This window comes from Leptosomus discolor, chromosome 9 (genome assembly GCF_034619465.1).
Source record: "Leptosomus discolor isolate bLepDis1 chromosome 9, bLepDis1.hap2, whole genome shotgun sequence".
Classification (NCBI taxonomy): domain Eukaryota; kingdom Metazoa; phylum Chordata; class Aves; order Leptosomiformes; family Leptosomidae; genus Leptosomus; species Leptosomus discolor.
In genome coordinates this window covers 34,985,593-35,007,847 of record NC_141399.1, presented here as the reverse complement: position 1 = coordinate 35,007,847, position 22,255 = coordinate 34,985,593, and the positions used below count along the sequence as shown (strand labels likewise).

At 35.9% G+C, this 22,255-nt stretch overlaps 1 protein-coding gene across 1 annotated transcript in view; it reads left to right on the top strand.

The window, feature by feature from the left end:
- The window catches only part of KLHL4 (kelch like family member 4), a 42,476-nt gene that overhangs the window by 6,775 nt on the left and 13,446 nt on the right, over positions 1 to 22,255 (top strand). The window contains exons 2-4 of the mRNA XM_009960433.2: positions 16,559 to 16,732; positions 17,199 to 17,335; positions 20,112 to 20,308. Coding sequence (XP_009958735.2) covers positions 16,559 to 16,732; positions 17,199 to 17,335; positions 20,112 to 20,308 — 508 coding nt within the window. The remainder of the gene's footprint in view (positions 1 to 16,558; positions 16,733 to 17,198; positions 17,336 to 20,111; positions 20,309 to 22,255) is intronic.

Genomic DNA, 22,255 nt, shown 5'->3' with positions numbered 1-22,255 from the left:
GCAAGAAGTAAGAGCTAGGAAAAGAAATTATGTTTCTGTCTTGTGGAGAATTTCACAGTTTCTTTAATACTTATAACCATTTAATATACACTTCAGCAGCATATTTTAAAAAGATGGTTTTATGCCAGTCTGCTATGGATAACCAAAATGCTTGCTACCTCAGGGACAAGCAAAAACTAATTGCCTTCTCAAGATGACCTTTAACTAAAGGTCATAATATAAATTTGAAACTGGAGACATTTGAAATGGATTAAGATATTGTAGCTGATCTTCCCTCAGAAGTGACGCTTGAACAGCTCATGTGGGCTTTCAATGTAGCAGGGCAGCAAGAGTGACATTCTAGGCAACAATGGCTGATGAACACCCTGTTGGCATCATTGAGATGCTGCATCTGCTAGTGCCAGAGATTAGTTTTATTTATGAACTGCACAAAAGCACATGTAACACGTGAGATAATTACTGACATGAAGTTGAATTTTAATAGCATTTTACAGAAATTCACTCACAACTGGTTGAAAAATGATAGGTGAGTAACCAAGAAAGCAAACATTAGCTATCAAAGGAAAACTAAGTGTAGAAAATTTGTGAAGTTATAGTAAGTGGCATCTGATGCAGGATTAAAATCTAAAGAGGAGAATTACCTTTTTCCCAGAAGTCAATCATTCACGAGGAGGGATAGGACTCTCTAGGCAACATGCAAATGTAATGAACGGTGACCAATGAAGCCATTCTGACTAAACAAATGCTGTTGCCTCATCCAAGAGCTCTTGATACAGAAATTAGAATCAATGTCTCAGCAGATTTTACTCCTACTTGAAAAAGCAAAAGGTATGTGAAACTGAAGTGGGTTGAAATAGATATTAGAAAATAATAGAAGAAGATTGTATTTTGAAATTAATTTTATATTTAGCCTGTGGAAGAAGTGGCTATTTATTAAAAATACTTATTTTTCATAGCTACATAAATGGCATCCTAGAATAATTTAAGCTGAAAAGGACCTCTGGATGTCATCAAGTCTAACCCTGTCCCCCAAACAAGAAGGCTATAACAAGAAATAATATGACTTACTAAAAACACACAATATTTGACAGTCTTACATTTAACATGCATAGCTTTCAAAGAAGAATTATTACAGGCAGGGGAATAAAAAAAATACCGTTTAACAGTAATTTAAGAAACTAGGACAATTCCATTCATTTCAAAACAATTTCTTTATGATTCAATTATCTTCTCATTTCCACTCCATACAGCTTGCTCTCAGCAAAGACAGCTGTTAAATTACTTTTTAAAGAGTTATTACTGTTCTTAAAATCACTTCTTAATGTCTCCAGAAAAAGTTAAGGAGATGATTAGACACATGCGACCAATGCAGAGCGGTTTCTATGGACGTACTGAGCATATGCAATTGTAAGATCAACAGGAATTCGAATGGTTGTTGAAGGATTCTTGGAAAAGGGGGAGATAGTTTGCTTGATTTGAAAGTTACAGGCAGACAGCATTCTGAAAGAAATTAACAATTTATTTTCGCTGCTGTTTTGTGGCTGAAGTGTTTACTTTGAATTATTTGAAATACTGTAGTGAGGAACATTACTAAAGTCTTTCACATTTAAAGAAATAGAGGGATTTGTTTGTTATAGTCAAACAGCTAAGTTAGCCCAATATATACCAATTTAGTTTAGCTCTTTTCATTCTGCTAGAATAAAATAATGATACTATATTTAGAGAATTACTGTATGAGATAAGATAAAGAATATGGCTTGTGTATTATGTACCTGGAGGTGTGCAGGCTAAATGAATACAAAAATGAAGCCGAAGTGCTGTCATGATTCACTGAAAAAGCTTAAGGTAGGTATTGGAAATAAACTTAAAAAATCATCTCTAAACCAAAGCTATAACAAAATTTCCTCCTCTTTGAAATCAGACTCCACCTCAGCAACTGTATTGTCAGATACGCTGGCACGAGAACTTCCCACGCAGCTCTGACAACAAATCTTCTCCCAGTCCACCCCCTTCCCTCCTTTTCCAAGCAAATGCTTAATAGTCAAAGCTCAATTCAAAGCTAATTAAAATAGATAGAACAAGACCTTAGAGCCTGGCTCTTTCCAATGATTCTGCCCATCCAATAATCAGTAACATAAAACAACTTTCACTTCATTCTAGTAACTGTTTCCATTCTATACAATAAGTCAGGATATTTCAGTAAGTCTGCCTGCTGCTCACAGGTAACAAGAAGGATAACTAAGAGTATCTAAAGGAACACCCTACCTTGTAGCCATTACTTTGAGTTTGAAATATATGATATGGCATCTAAATGACTACAGTTTAAAGATGTTTTGTCAGGAAATAGACACTGTATTCTCATGCTGTGTTTTACAGTTGCATGAGGCTGCCTTATTTAGGAATGAAACAACGTGTGAAGCATACACGATTAGAAGTTTGCTTCATTGTGTTCTCAACTAAAACCTGTTTAGACTAAACAAACACTTATTGGAAGAAAAAAAAATGTCTGATACCAGGTTCCTTCTTCAGTTTTGCTATATATATTTTGAAAAATCTTTCAACAAGAATGTAGATATCTTACCTGTATATTAACTTTTGATTTAATCAAATTCAAGCTTTCTTGGCCAGCTTCTAACTTTTTAAATGTATGACTGACTAGTTGCATTAGGATCTGAAAATCAATATCCATGAGGTATGTCTCAGATTTGTTGCTTGCTTCTTATAGAAGCTCAGGGAAATCACTTAGCCTCTTGGTATCATAGTTTACTCATGTTAAAGATGGCATTTGATACCTCTTTTCCTAGGGACAAAACAACCAATCAGTGTTTTCAAATACTGGAATTTACCTGAAAACTGCTACTAAAAGGCAAAGTGGAATGCGTGTACATTGTGATTGACGGATTATACTATATATTTGCACAGTTTATCTTCTCATAGTATCACAAAAATCAAAGACTACTACTTCAACTAGAAGTTTCCTGTTACAATAAGCAGCAGAGACCATCCATATACCTATAATAAAATGTTTTGAACAGCAAGCAAAAGGAATACATTTGATAAAGTGGACAGCCACTATCACCATTTGCTATGCTTCTGTTTCCCAGATAAATTAGAAGTCAAGAGGAAGGGAAGCATTCTTGCAAGAAATGAGCATTTTCAAAGCCTGTTCATTTTAATAGAAGTTGAGAACACGAAGAACCTTTTTGAACTGGGCAAATACACCTTGATTTAAATGGAAATTGTGAGCAAACCACCAAGAAATCCTAGGAGTTGGAGAAAAGCTATTTTAAGCTATTACATATGGCTTGCGTTGCTAGGGAAACCTCTTTTACAGTGTTCATTTAGCACAGATGCCCAGGAATTCTCTGTGTGTCCGTGTCATGCCATTTCAGAATGCTTCAGAATGAGAAGAAATAAAGATGCACATACACACATGCAGACAAAAATATATCTGTGATTTTATCTTAGTCATGTTCTGTGGCTTTGGTGGAAGTGAGTTCTTTCCATTTCTGCCATTACCACAGTGATAAATCAAAAGCTTTGTAATGAAACACCTGTGTTTCCAGACTGAGGATATTTGTTCAAATGTTACCTTCAGTTTTGATCCATTTGGGTTGCTGTTTTAGATAGTCATCTATTTAGAGCATGAGATTCACCTTGGCCATATCCGTAGTGAAAATACAAGCAAAAAGACCATCTCTGGTGACACCATTTCTAGTCCACCCTTTTGACTCTAGGGCAGATGTGACACAAAACACATTGTATAATCTGCTCCATGCAGGCTTTACTGCAACAGTGTTCTGCTTTCTCCCTTTACCTCTTTAGTGCCCAGGTGAGTGACAGCCTGGAAAGCAGTTGCAGTCTGCCATGATCAGGGACACACCTGCCTCTGATGAGCAGGCAGGAGGGCCACCAAGCATGAAAATGTGTACTGCCTTTTCTTTTTCAGAGAGCAAGAGCTTCATAAGTTTAGAAAACATAGCATTGGTATTATTGAAAAATAATTACCTTTTCAACTTTTGCAATATTTCAGTCTCTCAGTTTTAAAAGACCTTGTTTATAAGTCGGGGAGTGGCATGCTTTTACCGTATACCATTATCCACTCTTGGTGCACTCTTGGATCCCAGTACAAAGAGAGCCCATTCTCCCTGTCTATCCAAGCAAGGTACTTCAAAATTTAATTGAAACAATTCCTGAATTCAGCTACATGAACTGTAACCCCTGTGCAGGTTGGACCTGCAAATACATGCAGAATCACATTTGGGGGTCATGTACATGCAGTCACATAATAGGTATGCAACTAGTCTTACCTGTATGCTGCAAGCTCAGGAAGCAGCTTTTGAGAGTTTTATTATTGGATGCCTTCTAAACTTCTAAGTGCTTGACGTTTTACTTACAATTTTACAATGATTTGTAGTTTGAACTCTCCTCAACAAAATAGAAAAAGGAGGACATTCACATAAGATTGCCTCCAGTCATAGAATCATAGAATGCATTGGGCTGGAAGGGACCACCAAAGGTCATCTAGTCCAACCCCCCTGCAGTGAGCAGGGACATCTTCAGCTAGATCAGGTTGCCCAGAGGCCCATCAAGCCTGATCTTGGATGTCTCCAGGGATGGAGCCTCCGCCACCTCTCTGGGTAAACTGTTCCAGTGCTTTATCACCCTTATGGTAAAGAACTTCTGCCCAATATCCAGTCTAAATCTACCTGTTTCTAGTTTAAAACCATTGTCCCTCATTCTATTGCTACGTGCCCTTGTAAAGAGTCCCTCCCCAGCTTTCCTGTCATTCAGTTTACAGAAAACTACACGTAAAGCCAGAAATTCCCTCCTCACACCCCCCAATCCCCGCCTTCTATGTGCTAGCACACTGGCTTAGGATAGACTTTTGATCTTTCTGTCTGAGGTACTTGACCTAGTAAAATCATCCAGTAGTACAGCCAACTCAGTCTCTTGATACATCCTGTCAGAGTGGATTTAGAAGCAGCATAAGACAGGTTCCTGGGAAGTTACAGCCTTGTGGTCATGCAGGAGCCAGACTGTTAAACCAGAACACAACGAAGCAGTGAGAAAGGCACAGAAAGGAACAAGGTTGTAAGTCAGGACTAATTTTTTATCTTAAAAAAAAAATTTCACATAAAGGATCCCAAATGAATCTATAAGATTAAATTTAGAGTGGCTTGGTGTTACAATATGCCAGCAAAGTTGCTCAGCATGGAACTCCCATGGGCTGTCACAAAGCAGCAGAGCTCATATGTGCCTCTTGCTTCCTCATTGAATAGGTAGTGCAATTACTAGTTAGCTGTTTCAAGTTTCCTTATACTTTTTCACTTAGTGTTACAGTGAATTCAGATCTGAACTTAACACAATTGGTAAAAGAACCAAGTCAGGACTGGAAGGAGAGTTTGGCCTGTTCAGTAGAGCAATACAGTTCTGATATGTTCACTAGCAAGCTACCAAGCTTTTATTTTTTATCTAGAAATATTTCCTTATATATATTAAACAATACATCAGGTTAATGCTCCATCTTTGAATTTTCACAAGTAAATTTTGCAATTAATTTTCTTTTAAGCCTCTACAGCACCTAAAACATTCTTTGTGGTTCCCCATGTGTCAAGCCATTAAGTGAAAACGCCGTTATTTCACTTTTACTGGCTACTGCTGTGACATTTTTGTAAATCAATTGATGTCAAAACCCACAAATTTTTACCTTTTCTAATAAGAAGCTTTTAATCATAACCATATTTTAAAATAATTTTGAATAATAACAAAGCTGAAATGTAAAATTTCTAGTCTCTAGACTCCAAATTTCCTCAGCTGTTACTTTTTTATTCTATAAACTCTTGCTGAGGTCTTTTTGGTTTTCCTGTACCCCAAATACTCTCTCACAACTGTAAGACAAATTTCTAATGTAGATTGTTTGGAGGAAAGACTTGCAATATGTTAAAGTGATCTGTACACTCATGGCAAGATAGAAGGGTAAGACCTTCTATGCAAAAAGGGGTCCCGACCTAGAAGCAACATAAATATAATTTCAGCTTTGCCTGTTCAATTTAATACATCAAATTTCACATTGAATTTGGAAGGAACATCAATTTTATTCAATAAAGAGGTCTTTAGCAGATACTGAGCAGGAAAGGCTGACCTACCCTTAAAACATTTGATCAGCTCTTGTTTGATCTTCTCACTGGTGGAAACACAGTCAGTAGGGACATAGTAGAATATATGCTGTGATGTTGCACAAAGTTGAAACAACTAATGGAAGTTTTCTACAGTCATAAGAGAAAACTGAGAAATCGAGCAACTTCCTGAAAGAGAAGCTAGATCATAATAATTTCCAGAGAGAGGGAGCATCAATGCTTTCAGGACCACCTTAAAACTTTTGGATGCTAACAGATAAATTGCATTCATCTACTTAAAACTTTTTTACTCTCCAATTGAAATCCTCATTAAGTATTTGATTACCTCTTTCCAGTTTTTTGAATTCCCAGGAGTCATAGGATCATAAGCTCACAGGATAATTTGGGCTGGAAGGGATCTCAGGAGGTCTCTAGCCCGATCCCTGCTCAAAGCAGGGTCAGCTGTAAGATCAGCTCAAGTTACTCTGGGCTTTATCCAGCTGGGTCTTGAAAACCTCTGAGGACAGAGGCTACATGACCTGGTGGATAGTTTTAGGGCATATCTTGTAGCATATTTTCACTGAAACAATACAGATCACAAGCAACTTAAATAATCAATTCCTTCTTCAGGAGGCAAAAAACAAATCTAAGGAAAGATTTGGGTTTTGTATCAAGATTAGATATGATAGCATATTATCACATGCTTCGTTTAGTTATTGTTATAACCACAGCAAAAGTTGTAATACATATTTTCTTGAATAAACATGATTAAATTGCTCTGTTATTTTTTTTTTGTAAGATCAAATTATAATGTAATTTTTTGTCCCTCCAGTCTAGAATAGTGAATAGTACAGGCACTCCAGGAAAAAATCTGTCATAATAATACTATAAGCAATATTTTCTGCAGTTCGTATTGGTTCTGCTTGTACTTTTCAACGTTTTTTTTTTTTTCCTTTTGATTTCATATTCTACATTACTTGGATCTCATTTTTTCATTCCAATTAAATTACAGGGAGCTGACATTGACACACACCCTGGCTTGTCGGAGCAGTTATCGCTATTATCTGCCAGGATAAATGCCAAGTCACCAACAACATCAAGAGTACAGTTTTTCTTAAAACATGTTGTCAGAAATAGTGTTAAGTACACTTGATACTGCCAAATGAAAGTAGACCTGATACCCTATCTGTAAAGGTTGTAAAGGCAACTCTCTTTTTATCTCACAAAGATGCTATGAACTCATGAACAGAAATTTCCTCGATAAGAAATTATTGTAAGTTGCTGTCTCAAAAACCTACTTTTCTGAGCAAGCATACTAGATGTTCAGTGGACATTAGCTTCTGACATTAGCAAAAATGCATAAATATTGAATATCAAGATATTTCTTAGATATCAAAAAAGTGAAAGTCAGTGACCAAAAATAAGAGCAGGAGATAAAAACCAGTAGTCTACATAATTTATAACATTAACAGTTACTTCCAGTATATGGGAGGGTATTCAGTGTATGCTGGTTTTACTGTACTAATTCGAAAGAAAATCCACTCAGTTGAGCCAGATATGAATACAACAGGTTAAGATATTGTAATACCTTTCTAGACCTAAGTTTGTGCTATGTTTTCTGACACAGAAAACCAGAAGATAATAACTAGCTGGAGAATACTTTGGTATCAGTATATCTGTGCCTATGAACACATAGAAATAGCTAGCTATAACAGAGGGAAACACTCTCAGGGTTTAATTACACAGTCAAGAAAAGGGACGAATGGACCACAAATAAAATCATGTAGCTATCAAAACCGTACAGAGTAAAAAACTTCAGTCTATTTCTCAAGTGTGTTTTCTGTCTGTGAGGCTGACCACACATTTATACACATTCCCTCTCACTCTTTTCTAATAAATCTGTAATCGTAGTTGGGCACACTGGCTGAATAGGTTAAAAGTCACACATTTGTTTGTTGGAGATGGAACCACTTAATATAATTTTTTTCTTGTCTCTCCCTTTTGTTCCACTTTTGCCAACAACAATGAAAGGGGATAGCGTAAACTAGGTCTTCCCCACAATCTCTCCCATGAGGAGTCCTTCTGAAAGGTGCTTAATGAAGAAACATGGACTTAATTAGTTTCATCTAGCAATAGTCACATTTGGATTTAAAACAAATATTTTTGCCATTGGCTTGTATTATATTTTGTATGTCCTCTAAATAAAAATGCCACAAGCTCATGTCCAGTGTTCAGTCATTTTTCATTTTGTACGTTTTGACAGCTTGAGATAGTGCTATATCATGCCTTCTGGTCACATAATTTTTTGTTCTTTAGAAAGAAGCCATTAAATTATCTAACAATATTATCACTAGCTGCAAGAAAGTTGAGCAAGAAGTCGTCAGCCTGACTGAATTCCTCCTTCAAGAGTTTAATTTCCCTCCAACATAATCATGCAATATAAATGTTAGATTAGAAATCATGCATTGCAGTGACAGCTGTAGAATGCTGCTTCTACTGTTGGAGTCTGTTAATCAAGACAATGAAGTATTCCTCATAGTTTACACTGTATCATGTCTTGCGTGGTAAATTTCAATGCACAATGACTTAGTACTGATTTTCTTGTTTGTTTAGGAGAAATGAATGTTAATTAAAATATAATTTTGTTTAAAAATACGTTATATTACAATATTCACCAGACGTACAATATTACAATGCAGGGAAATACTTCCTTCTTCTGCAGCAAATGACTGAATAGGCAGATTAATGGTTAAGTGTGCTGGTTCAGAGAAAAGGATAGGCTTTTGGTTGCTATGATAAGTAAAAACTACAGGTCCTAATCACTGGTATAAACAACATCATGGCTAATGTCTTCAGTTTCTATGAAGTTGCTGCTTCCTGCGTCAGCATTTAAACTAGGGTTTTCTATTCAAACTTTTCAGTTAGTTCAAAAACATCTATTAATATCAGAGTATGGAAATTGATTTTATTACGGATGAACCTTAGTTACAGAGCAAAACTCAATTTTTGTAATTTCCTTATCCTTATATGGCATCTGCTTGACCTTGTGCAAGGTCTACCTTGTTATCAAGGTAGTTAAAAGGGAATGGCATGCAGACTTCACATCCGATTAATTCTAAACTAATGTTCAGCGGTTACTTGTAACCTCAAAATGTTGACTTTAAAACTTTGTCTGTGAATAGTAAGATGATAGCTTTTATATACATGCAAGCAAAGAGTAAAAAGTGAGCTCAAGCATTATTTATTATGTGAGAAAAAAGACACATAAGTATTTGAGATAAGTAGCCCCCTCTACATTTGGCATTATCAGAACAAAGGTTAATTTTAAGATGGTAATATACATGCTCTTACCTTTTTACCTGAAACGTTTCACTTAGTTATTATTCTCTGTTACAGAATGTAAATGAATACAGTGTTAATTGTCCTGGAGGATAATGTTCTCAAATGGCGATTTAAGATGACATTAATTTAAGTCATTTGTCTGAGACACTCACTTCATCATTGAATATAGACATATATCTCTTATAAAACACTTATGGATGTACAGGCAGTGTGCATTCCAGACTGATTAGATATTGCTAGAGCTCCAATTTTTAAGAAAGTATCTCATGCTATAGAAATAAGTGTTCTTAAATCATGTCATTATAATGTTTATGGTAAATTTTCATATTCAGATTAGTCTGAATCTGGAAGAGAATCATTATTTAAATTGAAAACTCTTACTATATTACACATTTTAACACTGACAGGTCACTGTGATGAAGTCCCTACTTACACTATGTAATCCAATGGCCATCAAATACTAGAAGAAAGATTTGCTGACTGTTGCTCCTACAGTCCTTTTAGTGAATTCAGCAGTTTAAACCAGCTCACTAGAAACCCCTTTGTTCAGCCTGTGAGTGTTGCATTTCAGGCAACTCAGAGCTGTGGATTTTACTCCTAGTACTACCACACTGAGTCCCTTTGGGAAGGCAGTGTGGGGCACTGCATTCAAAGCCACAGAGGCCAATAGGACTTGCTCCATGGCCTTTCCCAACCTGTCATTCTGACTTAAGAGAAGTGGAGGCCAGTTGACTCCAAATGGTAACAGGTCTTAAATTTGTGAATGGGTTTGCAGTTTCAAAACTGTGGCCCAAAATTCAGGAACAAAATCCCGTAGACAGTGACTCTTGAATAGGCATTTACATAACAGTGAAACTGTTAAAGGTTTTTCTTCAGCAGTTAAACAAGAACTGTTCACATAGTACTATAGGACAAGCAAAGATCTGGACCAGATCTTACTGTGCTTTTATAGAGTAATATATTACAGAAACTATCTTATATGTGCATAGGAATATCCCATTTCTTAATTATCTGTATAAAAAAATTTGCAAGCATAAAACTCTTCTGTAGATAAAAGATGCCGATAAAGAAATGCATGAAGCTTTCAACAAACTTCCTTCCTAGTAGCAAAAGATAAACAACTGAGGGAGTATACATGCTAATAAGAACCACCTACACCGCAGTGAGCCTGGAAAATAATTTTATAATTAACCTCCTATGTTAAAAAATAATTTTATAGTTAACCTCCTATGTTAAAAAATAAATACATGATTTCCAAAGGAAAACAACTTACTGGGGAGAGTGTTTGGATCTACCCCTCTTTGTAACATGAAATCATGATATGGCCACAGCTAACATCAAGCATAAAGGGCTGTACACTGCTCAGGGGCTCTGCAGTTAAGTTGCAGCCTCTGCTTTCCAGTAGCATTACCCCACCAAATACGTGCTTTCTATTCACAGGAGAATTCAAAATATAACCCAAATTCATCCTGATATGAATCATACTGGCAATTCATCTGTATATTATTATGTCTGGGGGGAAGAACAAAACTCAAACCAGCTACAGTACTTTCAGTAGTAAGCTGAAGCTCCTGAGTTTAATGACATGCACACTTACACTTGTAATCTCATATAGGAAAAGTTATTTTAACTAATGCCAACTGAGAAAAGTGGCAGGTTTATGTTAATACTAGCAATAAAAAAAAAATTAAAACCAGGCAGTTTCAAGAGCTCCAAGTTCTAAAGTAATTGTCAGTATGAACTTTCAATTTAGATAGAAGTCAGCAGTCCCTCCATTAATTTAAATAATCATACACTTGTAGTGTTTATTTCTTTGTTTACTACATCATTTTCTGTCATTGTTGCTACCTCATGTTAATATTGCTACCTCAGCAGTCATCAGCATATAGTACAATTTCCCTTACTCTTTTGGATCAGTGTTTTACCCATACCCTAAAAAACTTCAACACAAGCTTTAGCCATTATATTTACAAAATATAAATAATATAAAGGAGACAATTGCAGTAGAAATTTTAAGGCAGAGGTCGGGACAGATACTGATGTGACATAATTATAGCAGCAAGCAATTAGTACAGGTGCATCATTATTTTATATGTGTTCAGAAATGGCTTCCTAACTGAAACTTATTTCTCAGCCAGTCTATGCGGTTTTTCTCTAACAGATGTTACTGTCCTATGATTTTATGTAGGAAAACAACCTTCAACCCCATGTATCTGCAACCCCATAACACTGCCCAACAGACAGAGGGTCAGAGCTCAAACAGCTGCGTGGGAGAGAGCCTGCCTGTATGGGGGTTGGTTGCAGTTTTCTTGAATAAGCAGAAACAAACAAGAGGAGAAATAAAAACAAAAAAAAGATGAGTTGAATTGTAAATATTGCTGCACAAACAAACTGAATTGATGAAGTTGCAGTTTTGTCTCCTGCCTTGTTACCGACAGTGCACCACAGAGCTGAAGTCACATTGGTGCTTTCAGCCATGATAAAGTCCGTAGGGTGTCTGATGTCTAACTGGTATCCAGTTTGCAGCTGATGGCTAGTATGATTTACAGTGCCAAGGTGATCCAAAGATCAAAATCTGTGACACTGATAACAGAACAGTTACTTGATTAAACTGAATTTCACGAATATTATAGCAGGCTAAATAGGCACATTCAACAAATACCCGAGAGAGAAGTGATCACCATAAAAATATAAATAATAGACTTATCAAGAACAATAAAATTAAAGTATTGCATTTCATCACCTGGTTTTCATGCATTATGTTTCTAAGCTTCCTTATCATCAGGCACTTTAAGAACATACTGAATTTTAAAAAGAAATGACAAATAAATAGCATGTATGTTTCATCATGTTCTAATTAAATAATGAGGAAAATTGAATTTATCCTTTATATACTGATTAATGGAAAGTGCTGTGCTGGTTAATGAAGAGTGTTTTATGAAGACAGAAAATAATTCTAACGTAATTCAGAAATTTAAAGAATTGTAGACCTGGAATGAATCACAAAACTCATCACATCAATTCTGTTCAGAGAAAAGATGAAATTTTATTTCCACAGCACAGCTTGTTTGGGACCCAGTATAATCTAGCTGCTACCTCAAGTGTCATTTGTTAGTTTGTGTTTCATTCAGGGAAGTACACGCAAGGGTGAGCAAGTTAAAATTTGCCTGATGTTTGATAAGGACAAGGGCAAAGATGGCTCTCTGAATTTAAATTCTGTTCCCAAGAAGTTTGTGACTTGATATCATATATTGATGTAACACTTAAATCCTGTTTCTATCATATGCTTGTCTGTAATAAAAACTTGGAGCAGCATTAAAGCAGAATTTGCCTCGAATGCATTCAGAGCATTGTCTGCCTTTGAAAGTGAATCCCTGATAAATTTCAAGCATAGCTATACAAGTTATTCATATCTCTGATATTTATTACACGTAAAACATGCCATCCTACTTGAGTTTGAAAATGTCACGTGAAATAACGTCAGAAGTCAAGATGACTTCTGACAACTAATGTTTTTCTCCCGATAAGCTTTGTTATGTTGTAAAAAAAAAAATTAAATAATTGTTATGACATGATTCGTTCTGAACAGCCATGCTGGCTGGTATTTATCTCCATGTTATCCTCTAGATGCTTAATGCTTTTTGATTTTTTTCTTCAAGTTTTCAGTTTATATTGTCTGTTTCAAAATTTCCCATTTCCTCTTTTTAAAAACATACCATATTTACATTAACCTTCATAAATCCTTACAGGAAAACTGCAAGGATTGTTTCACTTGGCCCTTTACCTAAGATGAAATTCATAGAGCTCAGCTACTTTGGAATAATTTAAATATAGATTTCTCTCTGCTCTCTCTAGGCTAATCCATGTTCTTAAGCCATTATTACTAATGCTAATGGTGTTAGCATCCTAGTGAACACAAACGCAAAGATGACATTAAGCAGTTTGGATTTATGATTCTTCAGTTCATTGATAACTTTCCCTCCTGACTGGGTGGAAAACTAATTCCTTGGTCACCATAAGGCTAATGCACTTTTGAAAACTTTTATTACTCATTATTCAGATTTTGTTTGTCCAAACTTGTACACGTTTTATAGAAAACAAACATTTCTCTATCTTCTACATGCTCCTTTTCCAAGCAGGTTCACATGGGTTCTCTTAATGTGTTGTTCTCAACGCATTAACCCCTCCCACACAGAACAAGATATGACAGGCAGGCATGTTCATGCTAGCACACTTGAAGCTAGCTTACCTATCTCTGCATTACAGCATCCCTTATTATAATTCAACGAAAAGGCATCAGACTCAAGGATATTTTTACTGACTTCTTTAAGACACTTTACTCTGTCTTTAGTTCACTGATCCCCAGTACTATATTCTGAAGGTCAATATTTGAGTTCTCTGCAGTGACAGTTGTACAGTAAGGAAAATACATGAATATTTATCTTTTAATTTAATTGTTCCCTTCCACAATATACTATAGCTACCATTTTGAATCAGTGTTGGAAGATAAACCAGCAATTATAATATGAATATTAACAGAGTTAATGAAGTGCCTTTTTTTTCCTCCTTCCAGTATTTTTCAGTCTCTGAAGACCTTTGTCATTGAAATAAATAATTATGGTAGTGGTATTCCTACTGTAGTTAAAGGTCACTCTACAAAACCTGTGAAAAAAGGTCCCAGGGCTGAAGGAAATTATTGGACTTTAAGCCTCTTTGTAGATATTTGCAGCTTGAAATGATTGCTCTACCCAGAAATATATACATACTATGTGAAATTATTTATATCAAGAAACTGGTACTGTGCATTTGCAGTAGAGAATGGTTCAGTATGATTTTAGTTGATTTCTACAAACATCAAGGATAAGTGCGGTGTAATATATACTAAAATACAATACTTAAAGTGGATATAATGAATCTGAAAAAATACGTTTTTGAAAAAATAATTTTCTGAAAAACAGTAAAGAAAGCTTAAAAGGTAACAAAAGAAGAATGTTACAGAGTAGGAATTTGGCATTGAGCAGCTGATGCAAAACTAATGAGCACATAATCCAATTTTGCAGCTTCTTCATTTTCAATGAAGCATTGAAGAAAAACAAAAAAATATAGTCATTGAACTCACTGAGACAAATTAATTTTTGTAAGCTCTAAACTACAAAGGATATGCATTACAGGTGAACTTGATTTGCCCTTTTTTTTTTTTTTTAAAAAAAAGAATGCATTTGAAATTGTAATAAAGAGCTTCAAAAGAAAGCTAGAGGTTTATTGCTCTAATTTGGTATATCTTAATGTTTTTGCAATTAGCAGTATCATCTGAGATTGCCCAGACAGAAACACATGTGCACGGGCGCAATGCATCTGAGGATTTCAGATGCATCAGGTCAGCTGTTTCTGAGGTGGGGCATACATACACCTCAGGGCTGAGATACCTCGCTCATACCAGAAGTAATGTGTCTCTGCAGGCTGTAAATGATCTTACACACCCAGTGAGTCTGGCAGGGGCAGGCCTGAATGAGTATGTTGGAGTCTGGTGCACCTAAAAGCCATCAAATACATCGGGCATCTGAAGATTTTTGATATAGCAGTGTCCAAGAGATACTACAGTCCAAATGGGCTGTGGGACACCTATAAATGCATCACAGAAATCCAGAAAACTTTGTACTGATAGATTTTCAGGTGGAAAAGAGAGGTATGTCTAGAAAAACCTGGACACACAATAGGCACGACAACCATGATTTTGTTCCATACCATTCTGAAAAGCACTGATGTACGGTTACTTTCTTGTACTGCAGAGGCGAAGAAAACTCTACTGGGTCTCAATTCAGGATTACATCATAATTTGATTTCTATTTATTTCCCTTGAATTCTGATTAGCTGTTTAATAAGGTATTATCTTTGAAAATGTATGATCTAACTTATCCTATTTTCTGCTAGTATTACTGATTCAACTTGATTTATCCATTTTTATTTCTATATTTTCTGAACTAGGTGTTCAATTGTGAATGTGATCTGATATTCTGATAAATTTAATGCATTAATTTCATGAAGATATTTTATCTCTCCTGATTGTTTATGAATATGCATTAACAGTATCAAAGACAACCAGTAAATTTAGTAAACCAGCTGCCATTATTTCCTATCTGGTCTGGGAAGTCTGAAAATCAGGTACATCATATTTTAGTAATATATGATATTAAACTGAGAAAATGTTTTTTCTAAAAAAAATCTTTAACTGAATTACTGTTGAAGATTGCAGCACAGGGTAATATAAATGTATATCAACAAATACACTACTCTCTTACTGAAAACAGATGAATATAAAAATGAGTATTTTTCTAAGAAAGTATCAAAAAAGCATTCCAATGTGCAACATAGTCCATATTAAAAGTCAGTAAGGAATGATGTCTTAAAAACCAGTACGTCTATTTATAAGTGGGTCAGCTAACAGAATTCTGGAGTGGGAGGAATATATTTATAATGCAGATTTCCATGAAAAGGCAGATAAATTATTTTGTCTTTATTATAAACATTCAGATTCTAAAGGCTATATAATGTAATAATTTCATCAGCTTTTAGTTTGGTAATTTGTCTAGATCTATGTCGTCCTTGTCAAGCTGTCTTCTGATTCATTCATGTTTAGTAATGTAATTTATGCACAAAGTATGAAGAGAAACACAAATAAGACCTAAACAGGTAATATCCAAAGTTTCATACCACAAGATACTTTAGCTGTTAGTATCACAGGAAAACAGGTTTGGTTTTTATGTATTCTGTCTGTGAATGATCAGGAGGCTGCATTTATCACATCAATGCTGTGCAAACAGCACATCATTGACACAAAACTGATAGGAAGTAGAAAACTCAGTAAGACCAATCACCACAGTTAGCTGTAGTAAACTACAGTTTATGTGCACTTTATAGATGAAAACTTGAAGACACCAGACAGGAAAAAAAAAAGGGAAGACGACATATTAAGACCAGGATCATAAGAGCTTTTTAGTTTTAAATATTTCTGTACTGCCATTTGAACACAAATCATGCGAAGAATGTAACCAGCATTTATAGTGCTACACTCGTCATGCTGCCTCTTTCCTTTGCAGGCTGTCAACGACCAGCAGCTCACTGCTTGGAATGAACACCAATGGCTCGGATGAGTATTTCCGGTCTACAAATCACGCAGAGCAAACTTTCCGCAAAATGGAAAGTTATCTGCAGCAAAAGCAGCTGTGTGATGTTCTTCTTATAGTTGGAGACCAAAAGATTCCAGCCCACAGGTACATTTCCCTTTTTACATTTCATTGTTTACACAGCTTCAAAGCCTGAAACACCCAAATGATGGGTCAAATTGTGCGTATCCTGTTCAGTTACAAATGAGTGGTTGCTATAATTAGGACATCCACCAACAACAGAAGAAAATGATGTGTTCAACATTTCATATTCAATATTTCAAATAGAATGAAATTCAAATATGAACCATCAATATTTTCTGTCTTCCCTTCTTGCTGCTGTCAAACTGTAGTGAGATCAGTGAAGAAAATATGCCCAAAGAAGCACTGTGGGAAAATATTAGATTACTAATTACCCTTTTAACTTTATTGTTCACTGCTATAAGTTTTGAATCCCATACCAAAATTAATGTTTGTATTGCATATGCAGTTTATTATCATAATACTGAATTTCACACTTGCTATTGAGATTATGAAGTAATTTGCGGTCATCCAAAAATGCTTCTGTTTCAAGGTTGGTTCTCAGCGCAGTGTCTGATTATTTTGCTGCAATGTTTACTAATGATGTGCGTGAAGCAAAACAAGAGGAGATCAAGATGGAGGGAGTAGACCCTGATGCGCTGAAAGCTTTGGTGCACTATGCCTACACAGGTAATTCACATCATTGTTGTGAAGGAAGATAAAAATCTATACAATGCATACATAATTCTCACTTCCTCCATTTCATACTGGTACATAAATACATGCATAAATCATACACATGTGATGTAAACCCTTCTCTAGAAAGGATGAATAAATATTACTGTTTTATATAACAACTTATTCTAGAAGATACACAGAAAAGTTAACATATATTCACATTGGACATCTGTCTAACTAGATACTGATTATTTTGGGAATTTTAATGAGAGAAGAACATATTTTGCCTGTTGCTCACCTCATGTAGTGACACAAAAGAGTGTGCTATGAACTTTTCCGTCATGGGTAGCTATAGAAATGGGTGGCAGTTATTTGGCTCACTCAAGGCTGTTGAATAGGAATAATCAGAGGAAAACAAGAATATGATCATACCCACGAGTAGCACAACTTTTACCACAAGGAAGCACCACCACATTCTGAAAAGTGTTTGCCTGTGTTCTCTTGAAAAATTATAGAGATTTAATCTTAATGAAATTAAATATTTTATTTTAATCTGTATATAATGCTGTGTGTGTATATGTATTTTTCCCTGATTTATTTTATCCCATTTTCAAGATTTACCCCTGTATTGCTGAATCTGAAATGGTTGAACCAAATAGCCAAAGTCCAAGCCATAGAACTGCAAAATCCCTTTCGTCTCCTCTGTAGTGAACAGGGAACAATGCTGTAGAACATGACTGCTCTGTTAGTATATATTGCAATTAGAAACATCCAGATCATTCAAACCTATGCAGATTCTGGAAGCCTGCACATTCTGGTATTGGACAAGCCTCTCAATGTAAACGGCAGCTACTCCAGCCAGAAAGGTAAAAGCCCACCCTTTTTGTCCTGCCAAGCTGCGCTGTTCTGTGACAAAAAAATGCCTAAATATCAAAAAGGCAAAATTACTCCCCCGGGAAGTTACAACACTTAACTGATCAGAATAACAACTTTCTGAGTTTATGAACATTTGCTTGTAAACTGATCCATGCTCTCAGCTAATATCAGTAACTTTCACTAGATCCTTGTCCTCTGATGTCCCACACAGGACATCACTTATTTTGCATTTAAATGAAATAATATCATTTCAATACTGAGACAAGAGGGTTGGAAGATTTGTCAGAGGTATCTATCAATATTTTCGTAGTGCTTTGAAAGGGCTTAAAATATATTTTTTTAAAGATCAAAGTAAACAAAGACCCCCACTCTATTCACCATATTGGCATTAGCATAAATGTTAAAAATAGGAGACTACTTCACTGGCTAGGTCAGGCGCTTCACAAATCTGGACTGTTGCATAGAGGAATCTTGAGAAAGTTGAGCAATCTGCAACCCAGATCAGAAACATAAGTTTCTATACGCAAAATAGACCCTGTTTGTGGGTACAAACACGTATCTCAAAATCATCCGACCTGATTAAATTACATCTCTTTCAGTTTACTTGATGCAAAACCATATGAAAGGACATATATGACTACAAAAGCAAACACCAGACTATGAAATCATGTAAGTTTGCTTGTGAAATCAGGATTCCCTCTTTGCTTTGAGGCATTATATCACAGTCTTTGTTTACCAGAACATGTACCAGGTTTGCTAAATAAATTCAGTAACTATTCTGGGTTATATAGTAAAGACTAAACCCAGACATTGCCCTATTCTGCACCCTGCCAGCCCTTCCTCATTTCTTTTAGAAGATTGGGAGGTATTTAAGTTATAAAGTAAGGGACATCAGGAAGAGATGGACTTGTGCTAAGGTAAGGCTGCTGAAGACTGCTATGGAAAAATGAATTTTCCTACTGCCATAGATTTTCATGTGATAATAGCAAAGCTTCTAAACAGTGATATTTTTTCCTAGGTAATGAAATATAAATGTGACTTTCAGAGGCAAGAACTATAACTTTCAGAATTGTTTACATGTTCTACTGAAATAAATCAGAAGTGAACTTTGGACAAGAAACCTCTTACAGTTCTACTCTGATGATAATTTTGACTGTAATGTCTTAATACCACCCTTCTCCATGTGTTAAATAGAGATGGTGCATATTATCCTTTCATAAGAGAAGCTGGAAAAGAAATTAATGTTTCTGAAGCAATTGGATGTTGTAATGAGAAATGGAAAACACAGGTATAACCCCCCACCAGTTCTTTTTTTCAGAATAGGATTTTAGTGCTGAGTATCAATTAGGGAATTGAGCCATCCACTCAGCAAAAAGAATGGAAGATCACAGTAAATTAACACTTTCCAGTCTCTCTATGAACATAAAATTCTCACATCAGGTAATAATTTCATTGAAAATTTAAATGCAAAAATAAATGATGGAAGAAATCAGGTTTCCTGCACACACTGCTGGCATGTCCTAGCTTCTGATACTGAAGTTCTTGTGTGCAGTATGAACTTATGATATATATTTTTATGAATATATGAATTTTAGGAAAGGTTTTTCTCTAATCACACCTTTCTTTCTATTTTACTTTTTTCAGGCAAAGCCAGATCTAATACTGGTAAACCTCCAGTTAAAATGTTACAATCATTGTATTCAAAATCCACCAAATCCTTTAAGTCTGTTAAACCGTATGTTTAAAGAATCCTCCAGCAAGAAAAGAAAATTAATTTGTGAATCACAGGACACTTCTTTTCAAATATTTTCAGGAGGAAGAAAATTGGGGAGTGAGAAGCTCTCAAGTAAAAAAAAAAAGACAAAGAAAATGACTGAAACTTTTTTTCTCCCCTCATATGCAAACTGCACAGGTATTCTAGAGTTAAAGGAAGACACTATAGAAAGTTTGCTAGCTGCAGCTTGTCTTCTCCAGCTATCCCAGGTTATTGAGGTATGCTGCAACTTCCTCATGAAGCAGCTCCATCCTTCCAACTGCCTGGGGATTCGCTCTTTTGGAGATGCTCAGGGCTGCACAGAGCTCCTGAAGGTGGCACACACATACACTATGGTAAGAGGAACAATCCAACTGCTTTGCAATTATAATGTTAACAGCAAGTGTGAATACTCTCCTGGAAGACATATGGGCTTTGGCGAAGCAGAGCCAGCTAAGCGGGGCTTTGCTCTTCCTATGCTGGCAGGGTCAGTTCTGTAAAGTCCCTGACTCGGGGACATCTCTGCCCAGCTCAGTTATGTCTGAACTGTGACTTAATACAGAAATACTGGAAGGAGAGAAAAGCATGCTTAGAAAAACAAATATTCAGCTCTGTTCTTTCCCATTTCAGAGTTTTCCCTGTAGAAGGACATTCTTGTTGAACTTAAATTTGCAATATGATTGGTACATATTTCTTCGAAAAAATGTAATAGGACCTTAACATGGCTAATGTCAAAAGGGAAACAGCGATGGCCCATTCTTGTGCTTTTGATTCAACACAAAGAAAATTCTAAAGCTGATTTTAAGGTGAGACACACATAAAAAGAGCCAAAATAAAGAATGTATGGGAAAGATTTGGAGTGCTAAAAAGCAGCACATCCCTGACTGGAGCATAATCCTCCTCTGGCTCAAAGCAAGAAATGAATATTCAGAGTGTGGGAAAGAAAGAAACAAGATAGCTTGCTGTGAAACCAAATCGAGGGATAAATATTCAGGGCATCAAGATGTGCTATAGCAACTTTAAACACAAAAAGAATGGCAACTGCTACAGCTAAAAAGATACAAAAACATCTACTTGTTAGGAGACACATGGCAGCTTTATGCTTGAAATATTAGTGTAATATGTCAAAACCAGTTCAGAGACTTCACTAGGCAGAAAGCATTCCAGCAAGAGATTGTATGCTTCGACATGCTGAAATAAATGAGAGTGGCATGTGCAGACTGAGGGCACTGGTTGTGCTCCTTCTTGTCATACTAATGAACGGTTTGTTTAGCAGTAATCTAGATTCCTTTTATATTTTAAAGTTTGAAAAAGGACATTTAAAATAGAGGTTCACACAGCCTCTGTATAATTGGGTTGTCCTTTCTGCTCCACACTATTTTATCCTCAGCCAAACCCAGGAACTTCCCCCTCTGCTGTTGCCTCTTTTCTCCCACCAACCCAAGCACATGGGCATCAACTTTAAGCATTTAAAAATCATGGTCCCGATTTCTGCAAAACTGAAATAAAATTAGATAGTTAGACATATGATTTTATAATGGCAGACACTACGAGGGCCTTTTTTTGTTTTGATTTTTTAAAATAATTTAAATCCTCCAGTCTTCCCCAGGAGTTAGACTTTCACTATTTTTTAAAACTGTGTGTCACAGAAATGACAGTTGAGTCTTTAAGTACACTGTCTAATGTGGAGGATCATGATGAATCTGTGAGATTCAGCAGTACTGTGCATATAGGCTTTATGCTATGTTTTTCTGAAAACAACTGGGAGCATTTCCACGTCTAGAACCACCTCCCGTATCTTGTGTGCAACACAGATTGAGCAGGCTGCCATGAAAGAGGACCTTGCTTGTCATAAATCTGCCTACCAAGTTTGCAGGTACTGTCAGTTTAGAGACAGAAGAGGGAATCTGTACCTCTCTGAAATAATCTTGAAGAAAATTTGCTTTTAAACCCTTGAAGTGATACTAATAAAAACTTTGGAGTGTAAGAGATCACAACAATGCATACACACAAGTATTGTGGAAGAGAATAAATAAACATTCTGTTTTGTCTCGTGCCAATCTCAACCACTTGAAAATGCATACCTTAGGGGAAAGACTGTAGAGTCTTGCAATAGAGACCACGCAAATAAGCTAGTAGTATTTAAACATTTTCATAAGATAGTCAACTACAAACACCCCATCCATTCAATAAAACCAGACACAATGGAGACCTTCCCTTCAATTACTTTAGCCATTGATGGAAAGTATTAACAGTTTCCTGCCTGGTATCTTTTCGTGCAGATAGAGCTTGTTCTGCTAAAC